Source organism: Nicotiana attenuata, chromosome 2 (assembly GCF_001879085.1).
Source record: "Nicotiana attenuata strain UT chromosome 2, NIATTr2, whole genome shotgun sequence".
Lineage (NCBI taxonomy): Eukaryota > Viridiplantae > Streptophyta > Magnoliopsida > Solanales > Solanaceae > Nicotiana > Nicotiana attenuata.
In genome coordinates this window covers 87101620-87121545 of record NC_031990.1, presented here as the reverse complement: position 1 = coordinate 87121545, position 19926 = coordinate 87101620, and the positions used below count along the sequence as shown (strand labels likewise).

Genomic DNA, 19926 nt, shown 5'->3' with positions numbered 1-19926 from the left:
GCAGGAGCGGAGGGAGAGTAGAAGTTAGGGGTTCGGCCGAATTCAGTAGTTTTGGTCCAAACCATGTATTTGTCTTAATAGATTTATTGAATATGCGCAAATTATTAATTTAGAACTCAGTAGCTTAAAAAATTTAGAGTTATGAACCCATAATCTTCAAATCTTGGCTTCGACTTTGCTTTACCAAATATGCTGATTGTTTTCTTAAATTCTTATTTAGAGTAAATTCAATCCACAAAGGTACCACACCTTTTGCACAAGGGTACTCCTTATCTAAAAAGTTGGGCCCACCTGATCCTCCATCTGCGGTATATATGCTGACTGAATTTAGCCACCTATTTTCTATCCATTATAGAATTTACTTTGTACAAAATTTAAGTAATGGAATTTCAAAATCACAAAATATTACCCCCTTCCTCCCAATTTATGTAATAATGTTCAGATTTTAAGGGTCAAACGAATTAATTTTTTATCATAATTTTTATTTATCTTTTAATTAAGTACTTTTATTGTGACATACTTAAAAGTTCTATATTGAAATACACGGTCAAAATTAAAAAGTTTGAATCTCGAAAAACAAAACGTATCATACAAAATTGGGACAAAGGGAATAGTATAAAGGTTTATGAATATACAAGTGATAAACTTATTATTTTGATACAAATGTTTATTAGATTATTGTATTCTCCGCATTCTATTTCAAGTCATGAGAATTTGAGTAGGCATTTGGACAATATTTTGGTTGGAATGAGAATTTGAGTAGCATTATTGTTTTTTATTAAATAGAAATCTTAATATTTTTCTTGTTTGGGTTAAGAGACAAGTAAATCTAGTTGCTTACTGTTTGGCAAAAGAGTTCAGAAATTATGTTAATTTTTTTCTATTGGGAGTATGCTCCTAATTTTATTGTAAACTTGTTGGTTGCTGATTCAACCTAACAAAAATCCTTATTTGGGTTGAAAAAAATAATATTTGAAACTTGAAGTTGTACTTAAACATTCAATTTGAATAAAGTTGAAGGTTTATGGATGAAAACTATTACTATTATTTCATTTGAAGTGTTCCTCATACAAAATTTTCAATTATTCAGCAATTTTTATGGATTTAACTTATATATACTTGCAGCGTAAAAAAAGTTTTTACTTGCCGTATATTTTAATCTTTTGGAGCAAGTAATCTATTTTATTTTTCAGGCTATTAATTCCTATATTTATTGACAACTCCTTTAGTTACAATTTAGGTGATATAAAAGTTAAACTCCTCATTTCAAGTACAAAAATCCAGTATCTACAAATGCTGATAGCTGAACTAGTACATTTTGAAAGTAAATTAAATTGGCAGCCAGGTGAACTAAGCTCCAGTTATGCGCGGTCCGGGAAAGGGCCGGACACAAGTGTCTATTGTACGCAGCCTTATCATGCATTTCTGCCAGAGGCTGTTTCCACGACTCGAACCCGTAAAATCCTAGTTATATGGCAACAACTTTACCGGTTACGCTTACTCCGAGGCTCACCTTCTACATTTTTTAAAGTACTGAAATACTATTATTCATGGGCAAGATTTTCATACCACTTCATGCACTGGACAGAACAACTAAAAAGTAGCACAAATTTTTAAATTTTCTATACTATGCCTTGGTTCAAGAATCTCATCAAAATTTCCACTACCATTTTGAACCAACCATCTTCCAAATCTATAACCCCATTTGCCTCACCACCACTGACCCAATTTTTTCTACAATTCACTAAAGATTACTCAACTAATATTTGTTCTAAACATGCTGGATTGGAACCAACAAAAACTGACCAAAAACCAAGAATTGTGGTGTTAGGTTCAGGATGGGCTGGTTGCAGACTAATGAAAGACATTGACACAAACATTTATGATGTTGTTTGTGTTTCACCTAGGAATCATATGGTTTTTACTCCATTGTTAGCATCTACTTGTGTTGGAACTCTTGAGTTTAGGTCTGTTACAGAACATATTGGGAGGATTCAACCTGCTATTTCAAGAGAACCAAGTTCTTATTTCTTTCTTGCTAATTGCACTGGTATTGATTTTGATAAACATATGGTATGAATATTTTGTTCCTCCTTTTCATTTTCTTGTTGTTTTCTATTTTAATTTCTAGACCCCCATTATTTGTTTCCCTCTGTTTATGCTATAAAAGGGCAGCCCGGTGCACAAAGCATCCCGCATTTACGCAGGGTCCAGGAAGGGTCGCACCCGAAGGGGTGTGATGTAGACAGGCTACCCTAATGCAAGCATTAGTAGCTGCTTCCACGGCTCGAACCCGTAACCTATAGTTCACATGGAGACAACTTTACTGTTGCTCAAGGCTCCCTTTTGTTTATGTTATATGTTGGTATAATGGTATTTATGAGTTCCTTGAGGTGTTTAAAAGGCTAGTATCATCTTTTATATTCTGTCGAGAGTTCGGATTGCTCCACCTAATGGCGGATGAAAAGCCAATAGGGCACCATTAGTTTTATCGGGCATGAAATTGCATTCGCTAATAGAGCTTCCTGCAATTGCACCCCAGGAGAGTGCAAATGGCACATTTAATGGTATTGCTCCACTTGGTAGCTTAATTTAACGTACCCCCTCCAAGTCCACGGGCGGAAGGGGTTTATCCAAACCTCCTTTGCCGTAAAATCATACTGTATATATAAAAGAACAAATTTTTTTCTTACATATATATAGCAGATGTTGAATCCTCTTGATGAAAATCCCGTCTCTACACACCACCTCTAACATCTTAGTATGGTTAGCTACTAAGTTTGTAAGCTATCCATTGTCTTACTTCGAAATAGGAGCTTGAACTCAAGTATTAGAACGAGTCTTCTTAAATTTTCTGAATATGGAATTTAAGAGTCTGATTTGCGATTGAAGAAGAAACTATTAAAGGAATACTAGTTGAAGAATTAGCTTAAAGAGATTACCTTGTAGTTTAAATTTTGAATAGTTAGATGAATTTGGATGCTCGAAAGTTGTAAAAGTTGTACCGAAATTTTTTTCAAGTGGAATTATGTCAAACATTTAGAAACCTTCTAATACAACTTGGAATGGAGCAAAGGGAGTGCCGTTTCATCCTACTTTAGACCATGATTTTAAGTTATTGAGATATTTGAAAATTTTGGATTATGTGGAGAAAATTGGTTGTCGTTCATAAGGAGATAGGATTTCATTCTTCAAGTATTTTCTAGCCCAATTTCGCATAATTTTCAAAATTGTAACTCTAGAAAGTAAAAACTGTAGCCCGGTGTATTAAGCTCCCGCTATGCACGGGGTATGGGCAAGGGCCAGACCACAACGCAGCTTTACCCTGCATTTTTGCAAGAGGCTGTTTCCACGGCTCGAACCCGTGACCTCCTGATCACAAGGCAGCAACTTTACCAGTTATGCAAAATGTTGCATTCTTGATCAGCTACTTACTACTCCAAAATAGAGTAATTAGGTTGAAATCTTAGTTCAATTTTATACTTAGATTTGTTCCCAGTTGTTCTTTTAGCAGTTTGTGGGTAATTGTAGGCAGAGGAGGATGTATACTGGTAGAAGCGGCTTCAATTGAACCACCTTTTCTACTTAGATAATAGACATATATATATATATGCGAAAGTTGTTGAAATGTAGTATAAAATGTAAGTTTCGAACCCATATTTTCAATAAACTCAAAACTTTGAACCCATTATATATAAATTCTGAATCCGCCTGTACTTGTAGGTTCAATGCCAAACTGTGACAGAAGGAGTTGAAACCTTGGAGCCACGGAATTTTAATATTTCATATGACAAGTTAGTCATTGCCTCTGGAGCACAAGCTTTGACATTTGGAATTAAGGGTGTAAAAGAGCATGCTACTTTTCTTCGCGAAGTTTACCATGCTCAAGAAATTCGGAGGAAATTGCTTCTAAATCTCATGATTTCTGATGTGCCTGGTATGATTTTCTTTTAGAGGTCTTGTTAAGAACAATGTAGGTTAATTTCACAAATGTTCACCGAACTTCACCTATTATATACAATATACTCATGACTAGTTGTTTATCACATTAAAATAACTGAACTATGTCTGAATTGCTCAAAAATACAAATGACCATAAAGCCGAATTTTCATCCCCAGTTATGACATGTCACTTGCCACATGAGGCTTTGTCATCCGTAAATTCCGCGTCAGAAAATAAAAGAGTCTTCTGTTACTGAAGGACTTCTAACGCGAAATTTATAGAGTGGCAAAGCGCTGATGTAGGGATTGAGGTGTCATAATCTGGTGTCAAGAAATTTGAGCATTCCTGTCATTTGTTGTTTTTGAGCATATCAGACATAGTTCAGTTATTTTATACTGACAAAACATAGTTTTGTGACTTTACTGTTGTAGTGGGTGACATTCAGCGATCATACGTGAAAATAAACCAGAAGAATGTGATATGTAAAGTATATTATAGACTGATATCTAACTTTTGGTCATGGCTGAGACAGGAGTTACAGAGGAAGAAAAGCGTCGACTCTTACATTGTGTTGTAGTTGGAGGTGGACCAACAGGAGTTGAGTTCAGTGGTGAACTTAGTGACTTTATCCTGAGAGATGTTCATCAAAGATATTCTCATGTCAAAGACTACATTCGCGTCACATTGATTGAGGCAAGCTTGTCTCAATTTCTATAAATTGTTTGAATCTTGAGAAACTTGAATATAGACATCAAGAAAACTTCAATATTTACTATTGTTTGCTAGAAAGGAGCTCTGCTTATATTTGATTAAGTTTTGTGTTCTCACTTGACAGGCAAATGAGATATTATCCTCGTTTGATGATCGTTTACGTGTATATGCAACCAAACAGTTGACTAAGGTGAGATACTGATTAGAAGGGTATGCAAATTTTCTGTTACTGTGCTATAGCATATGTTAATGGATAAATATCTACATATTTACTTTGCCAAAGAGCACGAGCACACACAGAGTCAGATTGAGACGCATTTTTTATCAGAAGAATGTGCATGAAGAGAGTCTAGGATTACATATTCTTCAGTACGATTAGATTACGTAAATTTCGATGAAGGAGACATCCTCTCTATTTATCTTTTTTCTTTTGGTAAAGAAGTGTTACCTTGGAATTCTTAAAGCGCAACATTCTACCGAGCATCCGAGAAATGTATCATTTATTTTTGTCAGTGCGTGTATTCCTTTATCCAAATTGTATTGCTGGATCCTATTTTTGTTAATGTCTTAGTTTTCAGTCAGGAGTTCGTCTAGTACGAGGCCTCGTACAAGATGTGCAACCTGAGAAGATAATTCTTAGTGATGGCACAGATGTTCCATATGGTCTGTTAGTTTGGTCTACCGGTGTTGGCCCTTCACCTTTTGTGAACTCACTGGATATACCAAAAGCTAAAGGGAGGTAAGTAGAGATTTCATGTTACAAGTTCTTAACTTCTTGTATTTTAAACCTTCTATTATATTACTAGTAAAGGCCTTTAGACTTGACTAATAAGATATATTGGTAATAAACATAGCTGGATATTTGACACATCGCTATATGTTACTATGATTTTTCCATCTGTCCTATTTCTGAAAAGTAGACTTTGCCTGTATTGTTTTATTCATCAGTTTTGGTGCTTTAACAGGATTGGAATTGATGAATGGTTACGCGTCCCATCGGTACAGGATGTCTTCTCAATTGGTGACTGCAGTGGTTTTCTTGAAAGTACAGGCAAACAAGTTCTTCCAGCTTTGGCACAAGTAAGTTAAAGGGATGCAGGCAAACTGCTACACCTCAATCTCAAGCTTGTTGGTCGGAAATTATTTAATGCATATCGCCATATTAAAAAATTACTGATATTGTTGCCAGCCGAAGAAATATCCAAAATGTTCAACCCTCCTCAGGCTAAAGAATGATCAAAAGCTGGGGTGGAGCTACATAAAACGAAGGGAGTTCGATTGAATCTCCTTTCCTATATGTAAATTGTTGAATGTCTTGACATAAGTGAAGTTTGTAGTCTAATGGCAAATGTGGCTCTAAATTTTGTGTTAGGTCGCAGGTTCATGTGTGGCATTCTTACATTTTGTTTGAACCTCTTTATTAGAATTTCTAACTCCGCCACTGTCAACAACATTAGATATTTTAGGTTTTGTGGCGACATATAGTGTCTGCATTGTTGATTATGAGATGTGGTGAAGGTGAAGTTGAAGAGATAACCACTTTTTTTATTTATCTCTATGTGTAGCATATTGTTTATTGGATACAAAGGGGAACCTTGGAGCAATGATAAAGTTGTTTCTATGTCACCTATAGGTCAAGGGTTCGAGCCGTTGAAACAGCCACTAATGCTTGCATTTGGGTAGGCTGTCTACATCACAACCCTAAGGGTTCAACCCTTCCCTGGACCCTGTATGAATGTGGGATGCTTTGTGCACTGAGCTGTCCTTTTATTTATTTGTTGTATATTTGTGGCTGAGGATGACCTATGTTGCTCGGACTCTCCGAAAATGTCATCGGGTGCGTGTCGGATCCTCTAAAAGTAGTAGTGCATTTTTGGAGGATCCGACAAGGGTGCGGAAGGATTTTGGAGAGTCTGGGCAACATAGATACGAACTATCCTATAATTGTTTTGACATGCTTGTGTTTGAGTAAATAATCTCTTATTGTCTTATGTTGTCTGATGTATTTGATCAGGTTGCAGAGCAGCAGGGAAAATATCTGGCAAGTATGATAAACAGGATGGGTAAAGAAGGTGGAGGACATGCCAATTCTGCAAATAACATCAATTTGGGAAATCCATTTATTTATAAACACTTGGGAAGCATGGCTACTATTGGTAGATACAAGGCCCTTGTTGACCTTAGAGAGAGCAAGGTTTCCTCACTTTCTATATATGAATTTAATTCTTTGGGCCATTTGCACAAATGGCCTTTTTTAGGCAACTCTTTAACTTTTGTCCCCCATAAGCCTAAATTTTTCAGCAAAAAATATAAAAAATCGTCCAACTACTTTAGAGGCAGATTTTAGCCGCATTGAGTTGATGGGGAACAGAATTTAAAGAGTTGCCTTAGAAAAGGCCATATAGTACATAGTACTACTAATTTATATGCACTGACAGAATTAATATCCTATCAGTCACCTAAAGAATTACTAAAGGTAACTGTCGAATAACGTTGAGATTAGTATCCCGAAAAATAAAGCAGGTTACCTGGTAGCAGATTTTAGATAACCTGATAATAACCTGATACCGAACTAAATAATGTTATTTTCTGACGAAGGGGTGTCCCCTTGGATGCATGTGGCTCCGCCACTGCTTGTTAGCTTGCTAATTGGTAACATATATATGGTGCAGGAAGCAAAGGGTGTATCTATTGCAGGATTCACGAGTTTGCTTGTTTGGCGTTCTGCATATTTGACTCGTGTAGTAAGCTGGAGGAACAGATTCTATGTACTGATTAACTGGTTGACAACCTTAATCTTTGGCCGTGATATAAGTCGAATATAGACAAACAAAAATGAGACTTCGATTTCACTCGTCGGGAACATACCTATCGTATAGTAGTGTATGCAGGATTTTGTGCAAGCGATTCCTATCTATTGTCACAACTCTACTATGAGCTTGGGTTGAGGTGTGGAAATTACAAGGCTTTATTTCCTGTTTCGGAATGTTTTTACTTTGTAATATTTCCATTAGATGTCATCACACTGTATATATAGGTAATATTTTTTTCAAGAATAATGTTTATATATATATATATATTGAGTGAATCTTTTTGGCGAAGCGATATTGGCTGACGCCCCTTGTAAAAGGGATGCAGCAGGGATCTCTGCTATTGCTTGCGTAATCACATTTTGGAAAAGTTATGTCCTATATGAATTTGCCTTTGTACACAAACAACAATATTAAACACAGTATAATCCTACAAAGTGGGTCTGAGGAGGGTAGTCAGTGGCGGATGCACGTGGTGACAAGCGGGTTCAACTGAACCCGCTTCATCAAAAAATAATATTGTGTATATGTATAAATTACGATTAAAGCTGCGTAAAGTTTGTATAAATATTTTATTTGAACCCACTTGATAACTATATTTTACGACTAAAGTTATGTACTTCTAAGATTGAACCCGCTTGCACAAAATACTGGATCCGCCACTGAGGGTAGTGGTGTACGCAAATTTTACTTCTACCTTGTATAGTTAGAAAGATAGTTTCCGATAGACCCTAGGTTCGCCTTTGTACACTCTTTTGTTAATATAAGATGCCCTATTTACCGTGGAAGCTGGTTACAATTTTTGATACTAGGTGATTACTCTTCTTTGAAGGATGATAATCTGGACATGGATTTTGATGTTTTGGGCATAATGCTCAGCTATTTGTTCAACCTGCAGCTATAATAATAGCACGGGCTAGTCACTTCTCGCTCCTGTATTATGGAGTTTCAAATTTCACTGGTGAAACTCCATGATAATGTTCTGGAATTCCATGAGACGATGGCTATTTTTTAATTACAAGGGCGAAAAAGTGGCTAAAAGGCAGCCAAGTGCATAAGTCATGCCGCGTTCTTGCAGGTTTCGAGGAAGGACGGCACCCAAAGAGGGATGTGACGTAGGCAGCCTACCCTGATACAAGCATTAGTGACTGACTCCACGACTCGAACTTGTAACCTATAGATCACGCTCCACGCTCCCTTGGGCTAAAAGTGGCTATTTCCGAATTTTATCCAACTATTTTTTGGTGAATTTTTAACTTTTGCATGTTTAGATTGTGAACCAATGACTCCTAAAAGTCTAAAACAAGGACAATGAAGTAGGGACAAAATCATAGGAAGAGAAGCAGTTCTCGTACTGTGCCAGACTATATGAGTTATCATTGATTTGATTGGCAGAGTCGTTTCCACATAAATTTGGGGGAGTAAGTGATCGATAGGACAAAGGATTTTAATTCATTTTGCAGAGGAAAGCACTGTCATTATGAAAAAAACAATGTGTATTTATGGTTTGTGGGGGACTTAGATTGTACTAGCAAGTTAGGTACATGAATTTATTTATTTATTTATTTTGATTTAGTTATCTTTTTTTTTTTTTTTGGATAAAAGATTTAGTTATCAAGTATCTGAAACTTATTGTATTCGTTCGATAATAATGCACGTACTTACCTAGGGGTGTACATGGACTGGGTTGGTTCCGTTTTTATTAAAATCACAACAAACCAACTATATCCGTTTGGATTGGTTCGATTTGTCGGATTTGTCGGGTTTTTTCAGTTTTTTTATTACATGAATACAATGTCAATCTTACATTGTTAAAAAAATTTTATAAGTAAATATATGTTTAATAAAAATTGACAAACATATGATCTATTAAAATATTCTTATAGGAATTTTTTTTTAGTAACATGATAGTTGTTTTTTTAGTTATCTGACAATAATTTTTCGTTGATGTATACTTTCAAGGTTAACCGAATTTAATAATTAAATATAAACCTAAATAATAATACGTTCTATTTAATTTTCAATTATCGAAATACTACTTCAAAATTCAAATACGAAAAAGACATAAGAAATTAATAGATCTTGACATATGAATAAGGAAGAACAAAGAGATTGTCGCATTTCAATAACACTTGAACAATCATACAACACATTATTCAAAGTTAATAAAAAATGTAGCACTTCATATTCTATTAAATATTACATCCCATAAGAGAATCTCAAATATTTCTAGATAATTTTTACAGAAAATTCTATATAAAGTCTTAAAAGTATATATAAAAGTCATATATTTATATGTTGGTTTGATTCGTTTTTTTTTTTACTCAATACCAAACCAAATCAAACCAAACCTCATCGGGTTTCTTAATCGGTTTGGTTTGACTTTTCGGTTTGGTGCGATTTTCCGGTTCGGTTTGTACACCCCTATACTTACCCATATCCTTGGTGCTATTTGTACATCATATCCCTTTATAATTTTAAAATTAAGAAAATAATCTTTTCAGATCTCGTATATGTAAAAGACAAATTTTTTACGTATAAAAATAAATCTCACATATAAGATATGTGTGTTAAGAAATTCGCAAAATATAAACAAATATATTAAACTCCAAACTTAGTTATTATCACTTCAGAGTACAGTTTTAAAATCTCTAACTATAAAGTTCAAATCTTAAATTCCCCGGAATGTTGCACAGGATTTTTAACATATACACATGCACAAATATTAGGAAAATTCGCTGGTACCCACGACTCGCGACAAGGAAAAATATTAACAAAAAAGTTAGACATATATGTACAATGTGATAGGACTTGAACTTGCTTCTTGGTCTTTCGAACAAATTTTGCTAACTGTATATAGGCATCATGGCGGACGCACCGATATCGCTCCGTCGAAATTTTTTACAAAATGTTTAAATTAATATTATGCCAAATAAATGACATAAAGGATGTGTTTGATATGAAGGAAATGTTTTTCAATTTTCCCATGTTTGGTTGCCTTAAATGTTTTGGAAAATATTTTCCTTATGAACTCATTTTCCTCCAATTGGAGGATAATGTTTTCCTTATCAAGAGAAGAGAAAACATTTTCCAAAGCTTCTTATCAACCTTCCCTACCCTCACCAACCCACCTCACCCCCTCTCTCCAAAAAAGGTTTTCTTTTTTCAAATTTCAGTTTCTCCGTTACCACCCACTCTACTACCCCTCCACCCACCCACCCACCCCTCCGCAAAACATATATTTTTTTACCTATTTTCTTATTGCAATTTCAAATTTGTGTTTTTTCGTTTTTTCTGCCATCACCCCCGCTCTAGACTGGCTCCCCCCACCCCCCCCCCACACACACACACAAAAAAAAAGAATTTTTATTTTTTTTTTTGTAATTTCAAATTCTTTTTTTTCGTTTCCCCCTCCCCCCCCCCCCCCCCGTCCCTGCCCTCCCCCCTCACCCCCCAAATATTTTTTTAATAATTTTTCAGTTTTTAGTTTTTTTATTTATTGGTTTAAAGGTTCAAAATTTTACAAGTTCAAGAGTTATGAGTTCGGAGGTTTATTTTGGAAGTTTACGGGTTTAGAAATTATAAAGTTTACGGGTTAGAAATTCCGCTGTTTTGAAAGTTTAGCGGTTCGAAAGTTTATGAAAAATGTGGGTTCGGAAGGTTGTTGGTTTGAAAGTTTATAGTTTCATGTTTATTATATCTAAATTATTTATGAATACTCTTGAGAAGTCATTTTCCTTAATTTGCGTACCAAACACCGGAAAATGAATAAGATTACTACTTGTTTTCTAAAAAAATATTATCTTGGAGAACATTTTTCACAGAAAATATTTTCCGTCATACCAAACACACCCAAAAAGGTGAGATTGCTTATCCTTAGAGAATGAATGATTCTTGGTGCACTCGCTATTAGAAATTTGGGAAAAACCGACCAAGCGACACCGACCAACGTTGGTCACTCAACAAAAGCGACCAAAAAACCGTCCAAAACGGACGGAAGCTACAAAAAAAAATATCTTATATTTTTTTAAATTACATACCGACCGAAATTGTTCGGTATATTGGTCAAACATTTGACCACAGTGGTCAGACTTATTTAGTCAAAGCACCTTTTTGATTACCGACCAACATCGGTCGGTAATATGGAACCAAATATTTAAATTTTGATAATTATATTATTATTTAAAGTATTTTATAAAATTTATAGAATTTATAGTTAAATTTACCGACCAAAGTCGGTCGGTTATTGCAGGAGAAGATTTTACTGACCAACTTTGGTCGGTAGATATAATTTCTGGAAAATAACCGAGCAACTTCGGTCGGTTCATAGGTCAAATATGGTCAAACTTTTGAATCACATTAATATTTACTATCTAAATAATATAAATGTAGTCCGTTATCACTTTATTTGTAATACAAATAATGAATACACTAACATATACTATAACAAGCAATATATACATATATACATATATATATATATATATATATATATATATATATATATATATATATATATATATATATATATATATATATATATATATATATATATAATAAATGAGAACTTTAGTACAATGAAGTGTGTGTGTATATATGGGAACTTAATAAATGAGAACTTTATTTTGGCTTGTAAAGGTCGTAGATTCGAGCATGATGAACTGCTATTTCCTCACTGTTTTGATTTCATATTTGTACTCAGTCATGCTGTATTCTACTGTTTTCATAACTCAGCCATGTTTACTCCGTTTTGACATCTTAAATGATATTTTGGGCTGAGCATCATATTTTTACTATGCCCTGTGGCTTTTAGAGATTCCTGACTGAGTAGGGCCGAAGGCCTGTGTTGTGAGGTTATTATGGGATCGGGCTGCGCGCCGCAGCAGTGTTGAACTGATTTATGATTATGAGGCCGAGGCCCTGAGTTGTACGCCACGAGGTGGCTTGATATGAGGCCGAGAGCCTATTGATTATGCCACGAGATGGCTTGATATTGCGCTTGGGCCGTAAGGGGCCCCTCCCGGAGTCTGTACACCCCCAGTGAGTGCGGGTACCCAGTTTGTGATGTGATATAGCCCGAAGGGCTGATGTTGTTCCATGTTATTGCCCGAGGGGCTGATACGAGTGATTGTGAGATAGCCCGAGGGGCCGGTTCTGTTGGTATTTTGCCCGAGGGGCTGATTTGTGTTTCTATCTTTTCTACTTGTTTTCATTCACTCGTTTGAACTGCTGAAAGATGTTTTAAAGAGGTTTTACTGAACTAAGAAGTTTTCATGAGTTTTCACTGTTTTACTATATTGTACTGGTTTTACACTACCTCGTTGTAGCATTTTGCTGTGTATTTACGTGTTTTCTTATCGCTTAGCTGCCTTTACTTTTATTACTTACTGAGTTGGCGTACTCACATTACTCCCTGCACCCTATGTGCAGATTCAGGAGTCTCGGGTCACGCTAGCGAGGGTTGATTGCTTTCCAGCAGGCTGTACGGAGTTGACTAGGTAGCTGCTCGGCGTTCGCAGTCCAGTGCTTCTCCTTCCTATCTTTATTTCGCTTGTTCTACCTTTGTATTAGACCATGTTGTCTCTTCATACTCTTAGACGGATTTTAGATGCTCATGACTGGTGACACCCCGATGTCGGACTGTGTTTGTTTCCGCATTTGTTCTATTTCACTCTATTTTGGGATTTATCACTTATTAATGACTTAATTATGAATTATTATAATTTTTAATTGGTTTAGGGGGTTTGTGTCGGCTGGCCTTGTTTCACGAGAGGCGCCATCACGACCGGTTCTGGTTTGGGGTCGTGACATCTAGTTAGTTTTTTGTTGGTATTGTGTTTTGGAAGTAAGCGCTTGGACATTGTTTTACGAATTAGAGGATGTAGGGGTGGTGATCTAAAGTGATGATTTTTTTCTCCTAGGTTTACAGTAGGAGTGGGTGTTGGGAATTGGGGGGTGGGGGGGGTGTGATGATGGTGGTTTGGACGTGTTTGGGGTAGGGTTAATTGGTTGTGTTATAGGTGGTATAGGGTTGTCATGTGTGGTATTGTTCTTTGTATGGGGTGGGTCCGGTGTAGGGATATGAATTGGTCGTTCAAATTGGATTTGTAGTGTTATTGGTTGGTTATGTGTAGTCGTGTGGGGTCAGCGGGTCCATAGGATTTTTGTTAGGGGGTTGGGTTGCTGAGGGTTGTTTTGGTTTTGGAAGGTGGTTTGGGTAGATTGTTTGTCCTTAGTGTTAGCAAATTTTTTGTTCTTTGTATAGGTAACCGTTTTCCATTGGCTATGTTGGCCATCTTCACTGGAGGGTGTGTTTGGGTTTTCTTCTGTTTGTTTCGAAGTGAAGGGGGTTGAAAAAATTAGACAATAGTGGAGGTTATGCCCTAAGCATCCACATTTGATACAGATTATAGTTGAGTCTTCATAGTAAATTGGTTGAGTGTGTGTACCAAGGAGAATTTCGGATGGAAGGGTTTTACCTAGTGGTGCTAAAATACAAAGTCTAGCATAACGGCATCTGGATGTATGAACTGTGCATCTGTCAATTTTTATGAGAGTTTCTATAAAAGCAGCTATTTTTTTGAGGATTTACATATCGTAGTATTCAGTGGGTAATTTCTGTAGACGGATCCGCACAGTTGCATAGTTAGTGTGAGCTAGGGTTGGATTGAATTTGGGTTCCCATTGTCGTATAGTGAGGTATTGAGATCCTATGAACCAAGGTCCATTTTGGAGTATTTTATTAAAATTTTCATTGCTCTGGAATTTGATAAGATAATATTCATATCCTAAATCTATTAATTGAAGGGTTGCATCTAGTTGCCAGAGTGAGCTTAGTTTAAGTTTGAGATTTGTGTAAGACATTTTTTTTCCTAAGAGTTTAATGATAATGGCTTGGTGCCAAGGGATGTAAAGTCTTAGTTTATCATTTGAGGAAATTGGGATAAAAAAGGGATGATTAGAGGGGTTTGAGTTTTCATCGTCTATGATTAGTTTTTCTAAGAATTCAGCTTCTAGGCTGGGGTTGATTGGAGGAGGAGGGGGTGGGGAAGTTTGTCACGAAAACTTACCTTGCTTTTGAGTGGGTTGAGAAGTTGAGTGTTGTTTTCTTTACCTTTGTTTGTAGCTTCCTTAGGTTTATCAATGCTACGATTTAGTTGATTCTTTTCTTGGTCTGTGAGTTCAATTTCCGATGATTCTTCTATGGATTGAGGGTTTGATTGGGTAGAATAGATATGGAAAATGGATGTTTAGAGAGAGTAAAAGGAGAGAAAGCCAAGAGTTGTTTCTGATTGTAGTATTGTATGTTGTGATTTCAAGATTAAGGTCTTGATGAGACTTTGCAACTGATTGAAGGATTGAAATACCCTCAAAAAATAATTTAGGCACATTAAAAAAATTCAATAAATGCGAATCTAATTATTTGGAAAAAATAGACATACAGCTTATTCTTTTGCTAAAATCCTACCAGTAGCTATACACGCTAATTTCTTGAAGAAAAAAAAAAAAATTGCTCAAAATTAGATCTGTTTTTTGGTTTGTCAGCCGGTATTTAATATCCGTATTGGTACCCTTATTAATGCGGATTCGTATCGCATAAGGAGAAATGCTCCCTACCAGAATTTTTTTCGTACCCAAGCCTCGAGCTTGAACCCCTAATTTGATAAATGAAATATTTACAAAATACTAACTTTGCTGATGAACTAATCTTCAATGTATAACAGAAGAGGGAACCACTTATTCATTCCCTAAAAACCTTGCTATAATCATTAAACTAATTAGGAATGACTTATGCATTTCCTGGAAAACTTGCTAAAACTATTAACTAATTTTACATTGGCATAACCGTGCAAGAAATGTAATTTTCTAAATCAATATAAGAGATGAAAAAAAGTTGAGTCAGCAATTTAAGTTTTTGGATTTACGATAATGATGGTAATTGATACTCTTTTCTCTAATTACGAAACTATTTTGGAATACTAAAAGAATTTTGAATTTTGACTGTTCACATTTACTTGAATTCGACGGAATAAAATGATTTACTTAAGTTCACATTTGATAGTGAATTTTTTACGTATCAAGTTATATTTATTTGATAGAGAATCTTTTACATTATATACGTTATTTAACATGTAATCACATGTTTGTTATAATTTTTACTAGGTTACCATTTAAAATTTATTATTAAGATTTACCTGCAAGGAGTGGTGGAGCTACCTTAGGCTAAGGGGTGTTAATCGACACCTCTTCGTTGAAAAATTACACTGTTTAGTTTGCTCAAAAATTTATTTTTATTCACATATATTACATGTCGAATTCCCTTAATTTCTTCATGTTTTTACTTATTTATATTTTGACGCCCCTTAATAAAAATTTTAGCTCCGCCACTGTAAAAGTGTTAAGAGAGTTCCAAGTGCTTGACTTTTTACAAAAAAGTAATATTATTCAATTTATAGCGTATCCAACATTCCATTCACAAAATGAACTTTATTTTTTCTTCTCATTTTTCTCTCTCTCTATATATAAACTCACATAGATGCTCTAGAGAGAGAGAACGTGAAGTAAATTAATTGTATTCTAGGCCCTTTTTTTTTTTGGTTCAAAAGAGAATTTATTAAAGTAGGGAACAACGAGGTACTTAGCTTTTAATGACTTGATTTTTCATTAATTTTCACGACCCAACTATTCCAATTCCACAGACTTAGGCTTTTCTATTTCTATATAATTCCCCTGGATTCTGTCTTTTAACCTGCAAAAAAACTGAACCACTGAAAGTGAAGACAAATATAAAGAGTTATCAAAAGGTAATATATACAGAAATTCTTTTTTTGAATATTTTTAGTCTTGTGTATGGTACAAAATCTTGAGAAGAACTATTTTTTGTTAATTACTGAAATTGTACCATACATTCATTTTAACTTTTACTTTGTGTTTTTCCTTGAGATATTATGTAAAGGGAACAGTGCATGTGTTTTCCACTGAAATATGTTTACTTTTTTCATATTTTTGGTTAACTAGATTATTTTCTTTAGCTAATGCAAAATATCTGAAAGAGTTGCTTTATTCTCTTATTCCTCCTTTTGAGGGCGAATCTAATTTTATAATCTTTATAAAAGTTCAACTTTTTAAAATATTTAAAAAGTTGCTTTAGTGAGCGTAATTAGGATTTAGAGTCAGTGAGTTTTATTAATTATTTATATATGTCTTGATTTTATTTACACACGCATATATATAGACTTGTGTCTTTGTGTTGTGTTTGTGTGACCTATAGCCCGTGACCTATGTTGCTGCGATCCGGCTCTCTAATTAAATGTCGTCGGGTGTGTTGAATCCTACAAAAGTAGGGTATTTTTGAAGGATCCGACACGAGTGTGACAGCATTTTGGAGAGTGTGCGCAACATAGATTACGCGTTTGAGCCGTGTAATTAGCAGATTGCCTACATATCACACCCTCTTAGGGTACGATCCTTCCCCGAACCATGCACAAACACAAAATATTTTGTGCACCAGACAACTGCTTTGTCCTTGCACGTACATATAGATTGTGTGTTAGGCGCAATGTTTTTTGTCGAACCTTTTACTTCTAGCCTCCCTCTTTGCTATAAATTCTGAACTTTTTTTTTGTGATTTAATATTAACAGGTTCTTTTTTTTTTTCAGAAAATGGGGTCTCATGGAATGAATTATGTAAATGAAAATGAAGAAATGGAGTTGGACTTTGATCCGAGTGCACCACCTCCATTTAAATTATCTGAAATTCGAGCTGCTATTCCTAAGCATTGTTGGGTTAAAAATCCATGGAAATCTCTAAGTTATGTTTTTAGAGATTTTATTATTGTTGTTGCATTGGTAGCCATAGCCATTTATTTGGATAGTTGGAAATTTTGGCCACTTTATTGGGTTGTTCAAGGTACTATGTTTTGGGCAATCTTTGTTCTTGGACATGACTGGTAAGTTAATTACATTTTTTAATTCTTGTTTTTAACTTAAATATTTTCATTGTCTACATTTTTTTATTTTATTTTTTTGCAGTGGACATGGAAGTTTTTCAGATAGTGCATTTCTGAATAGTGTGGTTGGACACATTCTTCATTCTTCTATCCTTGTACCCTATCATGGATGGTTGGTTCTTCTTTTTTCTCTATCTAAAAATTTTTCCTTTTATCATTTGCTTTAGTCACTTTTAAAAAGAAATTATAGATAAAATTATAGTCTGTACTAAGCTCTCACTATGTACGAGGCTAGCTAAAATTTTTGTTCAATGTGGGTCTATTGTAGTCTTTTTTATTGTTTACCATCTGTTGTTCGGTACATATAATAGGGCTTGACGTTTCAAATTGGGTGGTAAAGTACTCTCTAACAAAGGAAATTCTATATCTAGAGCTCGAAACTTGAAATAACTGATTAAAGATGAAGGAATACGTACCACTCCACTATAATCTTCAATCTTTGTGATAACCTTAAAAAACATTACTTTACTTGACATTATTTAAGATATTTTTTCACGACTAAGAATTGGTGACTTCTTGTATCTTTGCTAAAATTTCTCAAAAATAATTGCAGGAGAATCAGCCATAAAACTCACCATCAAAACCATGGAAATGTTGAAGCTGATGAATCTTGGGTGCCTGTAAGATATAATTGAAATACTGGATTTTCTTATGTTAAAATTACTCCTTATTTATTTAACCTCCTTTTTTACGATTTCATTTTAAATATAATTTTTTTTGCCCTGCAGATGCCAGAAAAGCTATATAAAGAACTGGATTTTGCTACCAAATTTTTTAGATTCAAGATTCCTTTTCCCTTGTTAGCATACCCAATGTACTTGGTAATAAGTATATGCTTTATTATTTTCCCTTATAAATTCAATTTAGTAATTGTTTATTCCATGTGGTTTTTAATATTAATATAATATATTTTTTGATGATGTAGATAAGCAGAAGTCCAGGGAAAAAAGGTTCTCATTTTAATCCATGTAGTGATTTGTTTCAACCTCATGAGAGAAAATATGTCATAACGTCAACTTTATGCTGGACTATTATGGTGGCTTTCCTCTACTATCTTTATACTGTCGTCGGTTCTCTCCAACTGCTTAAGCTTTATGGAATACCTTATATGGTTAGTGACACCCAAATTTTCTTGTATTATTTTTAATTGTTTTGTAACCGAGGCAATTTTTTATTTTCTAAAATTCGTTAAATTGCTCTGATATTAATTAGTATTTCTTTTTTTATGAACCACTAGAGCTGACATTAATATTTTTTGTCCTCAGATTTTTGTGATGTGGTTGGATTTTGTCACATATTTACACCACCATGGCCATGAGCAGAAGTTACCTTGGTATCGTGGCAAGGTATTTAAAACAATAAGAAAACCCTAATGTTTTCCATAATCAAAATTCAATACATATAATTTTGTCTATCTGTAGTGGTAATTATAGTGTAATTTTTTTTTGATAAATAGGAGTGGAGTTATCTAAGAGGAGGATTAACAACAATTGATCGAGATTATGGTTTGTTTAATAACATTCACCATGATATTGGCACACATGTTATTCACCATCTTTTTCCTCAGATACCACATTATCACCTCGTCGAAGCGGTAATAAAGTCTTGACTTTTATTTCAACTGAAATTCATGTCCACTTATGAATTTAAATTTCAAAATTTGAGCTTAGTCTAATATTCTTCTATCGGTTACATTTGTTTTGGAACAGACTAAAGCGGCAAAGCCGGTACTTGGGAAATATTACAGGGAGCCAAAAAAATCAGGAATAGTTCCATTTCACTTGATTGGAAATTTAGTGAGAAGTATGAAGCAGGACCATTTTGTTAGTGACAATGGAGAAATTGTGTATTATCAGACTGATCCACAACTCTTCAAATTAATTGGTAAAAATGCTGAGTGATTATTCAAAAGCCTATGTTACAGAAATATTATTTCTTGTTAACATATATTTCTAACTAATTTCCTTTGTTCAGAAACTTAGTGATGGCTATATGGTGTTGGCAAACAATTAAAGAGAATAGTATGAAGCAGTTTCCATCTATTAAAAGTGTTTGCTCTTGCTTTTACATTATCTTCATTCCTCATATCTCCTTATGCCTCGGCTATCGTGACTTACCCTGGGCTTGCCAAATAGAGGTTTATGCAATTATATGTATTTAACCTTGTAAATCCTCAAATTTTCTTAATGAATTGTTGACTATTCAAGATTATTTTTTCCGCACTCATAAATCATTTAGTTGAGAGTATTATATGTCATAATTTAAAATAAATTATTGCACGTTTGACTATTCAAAATTACTTTTTCCGTACTCAAATCATTTAGTTGGGTGTATTGTATGCCATAATTAAGATAAAAATTATTGCACGTAATTCACTAAGACAACTAGGATAGTTAATTTTAATTAAATCATTCATTTAAAAAACATTTATTTATGATTAACTTTTGTGTCT

At 34.5% G+C, this 19926-nt stretch overlaps 2 protein-coding genes across 5 annotated transcripts; both read left to right on the top strand.

Annotated features, from left to right (window-relative positions):
• Nucleotides 1515-7759, top strand: LOC109214410 (internal alternative NAD(P)H-ubiquinone oxidoreductase A1, mitochondrial). The gene is made up of 8 exons (XM_019378330.1): nt 1515-2073; nt 3724-3937; nt 4476-4636; nt 4779-4844; nt 5233-5393; nt 5620-5734; nt 6669-6848; nt 7327-7759. The coding sequence occupies exons 1-8, from the start codon at nt 1630-1632 to the stop codon at nt 7477-7479; spliced, it is 1494 nt and encodes a 497-aa protein (XP_019233875.1). The 5' UTR covers nt 1515-1629; the 3' UTR covers nt 7480-7759.
• On the top strand, nt 16167-19685 carry LOC109214388 (omega-3 fatty acid desaturase, endoplasmic reticulum-like). Of its 4 annotated transcripts, XM_019378322.1 has the most exons (10): nt 16167-16268; nt 17125-17414; nt 17497-17586; nt 18028-18094; nt 18203-18295; nt 18400-18585; nt 18740-18820; nt 18931-19068; nt 19184-19358; nt 19449-19685. In XM_019378322.1, exons 2-10 carry the CDS (start codon nt 17128-17130, stop codon nt 19454-19456), a joined length of 1125 nt encoding a protein of 374 aa, XP_019233867.1. In that variant the 5' UTR covers nt 16167-16268; nt 17125-17127; the 3' UTR covers nt 19457-19685. The 4 variants fall into 4 exon arrangements, with proteins under 4 accessions (XP_019233867.1, XP_019233849.1, XP_019233861.1 ...); XM_019378304.1 differs by having other exon boundaries at nt 19184-19685; XM_019378316.1 differs by lacking the exon at nt 16167-16268 and adding an exon at nt 16729-16924 and having other exon boundaries at nt 19184-19685.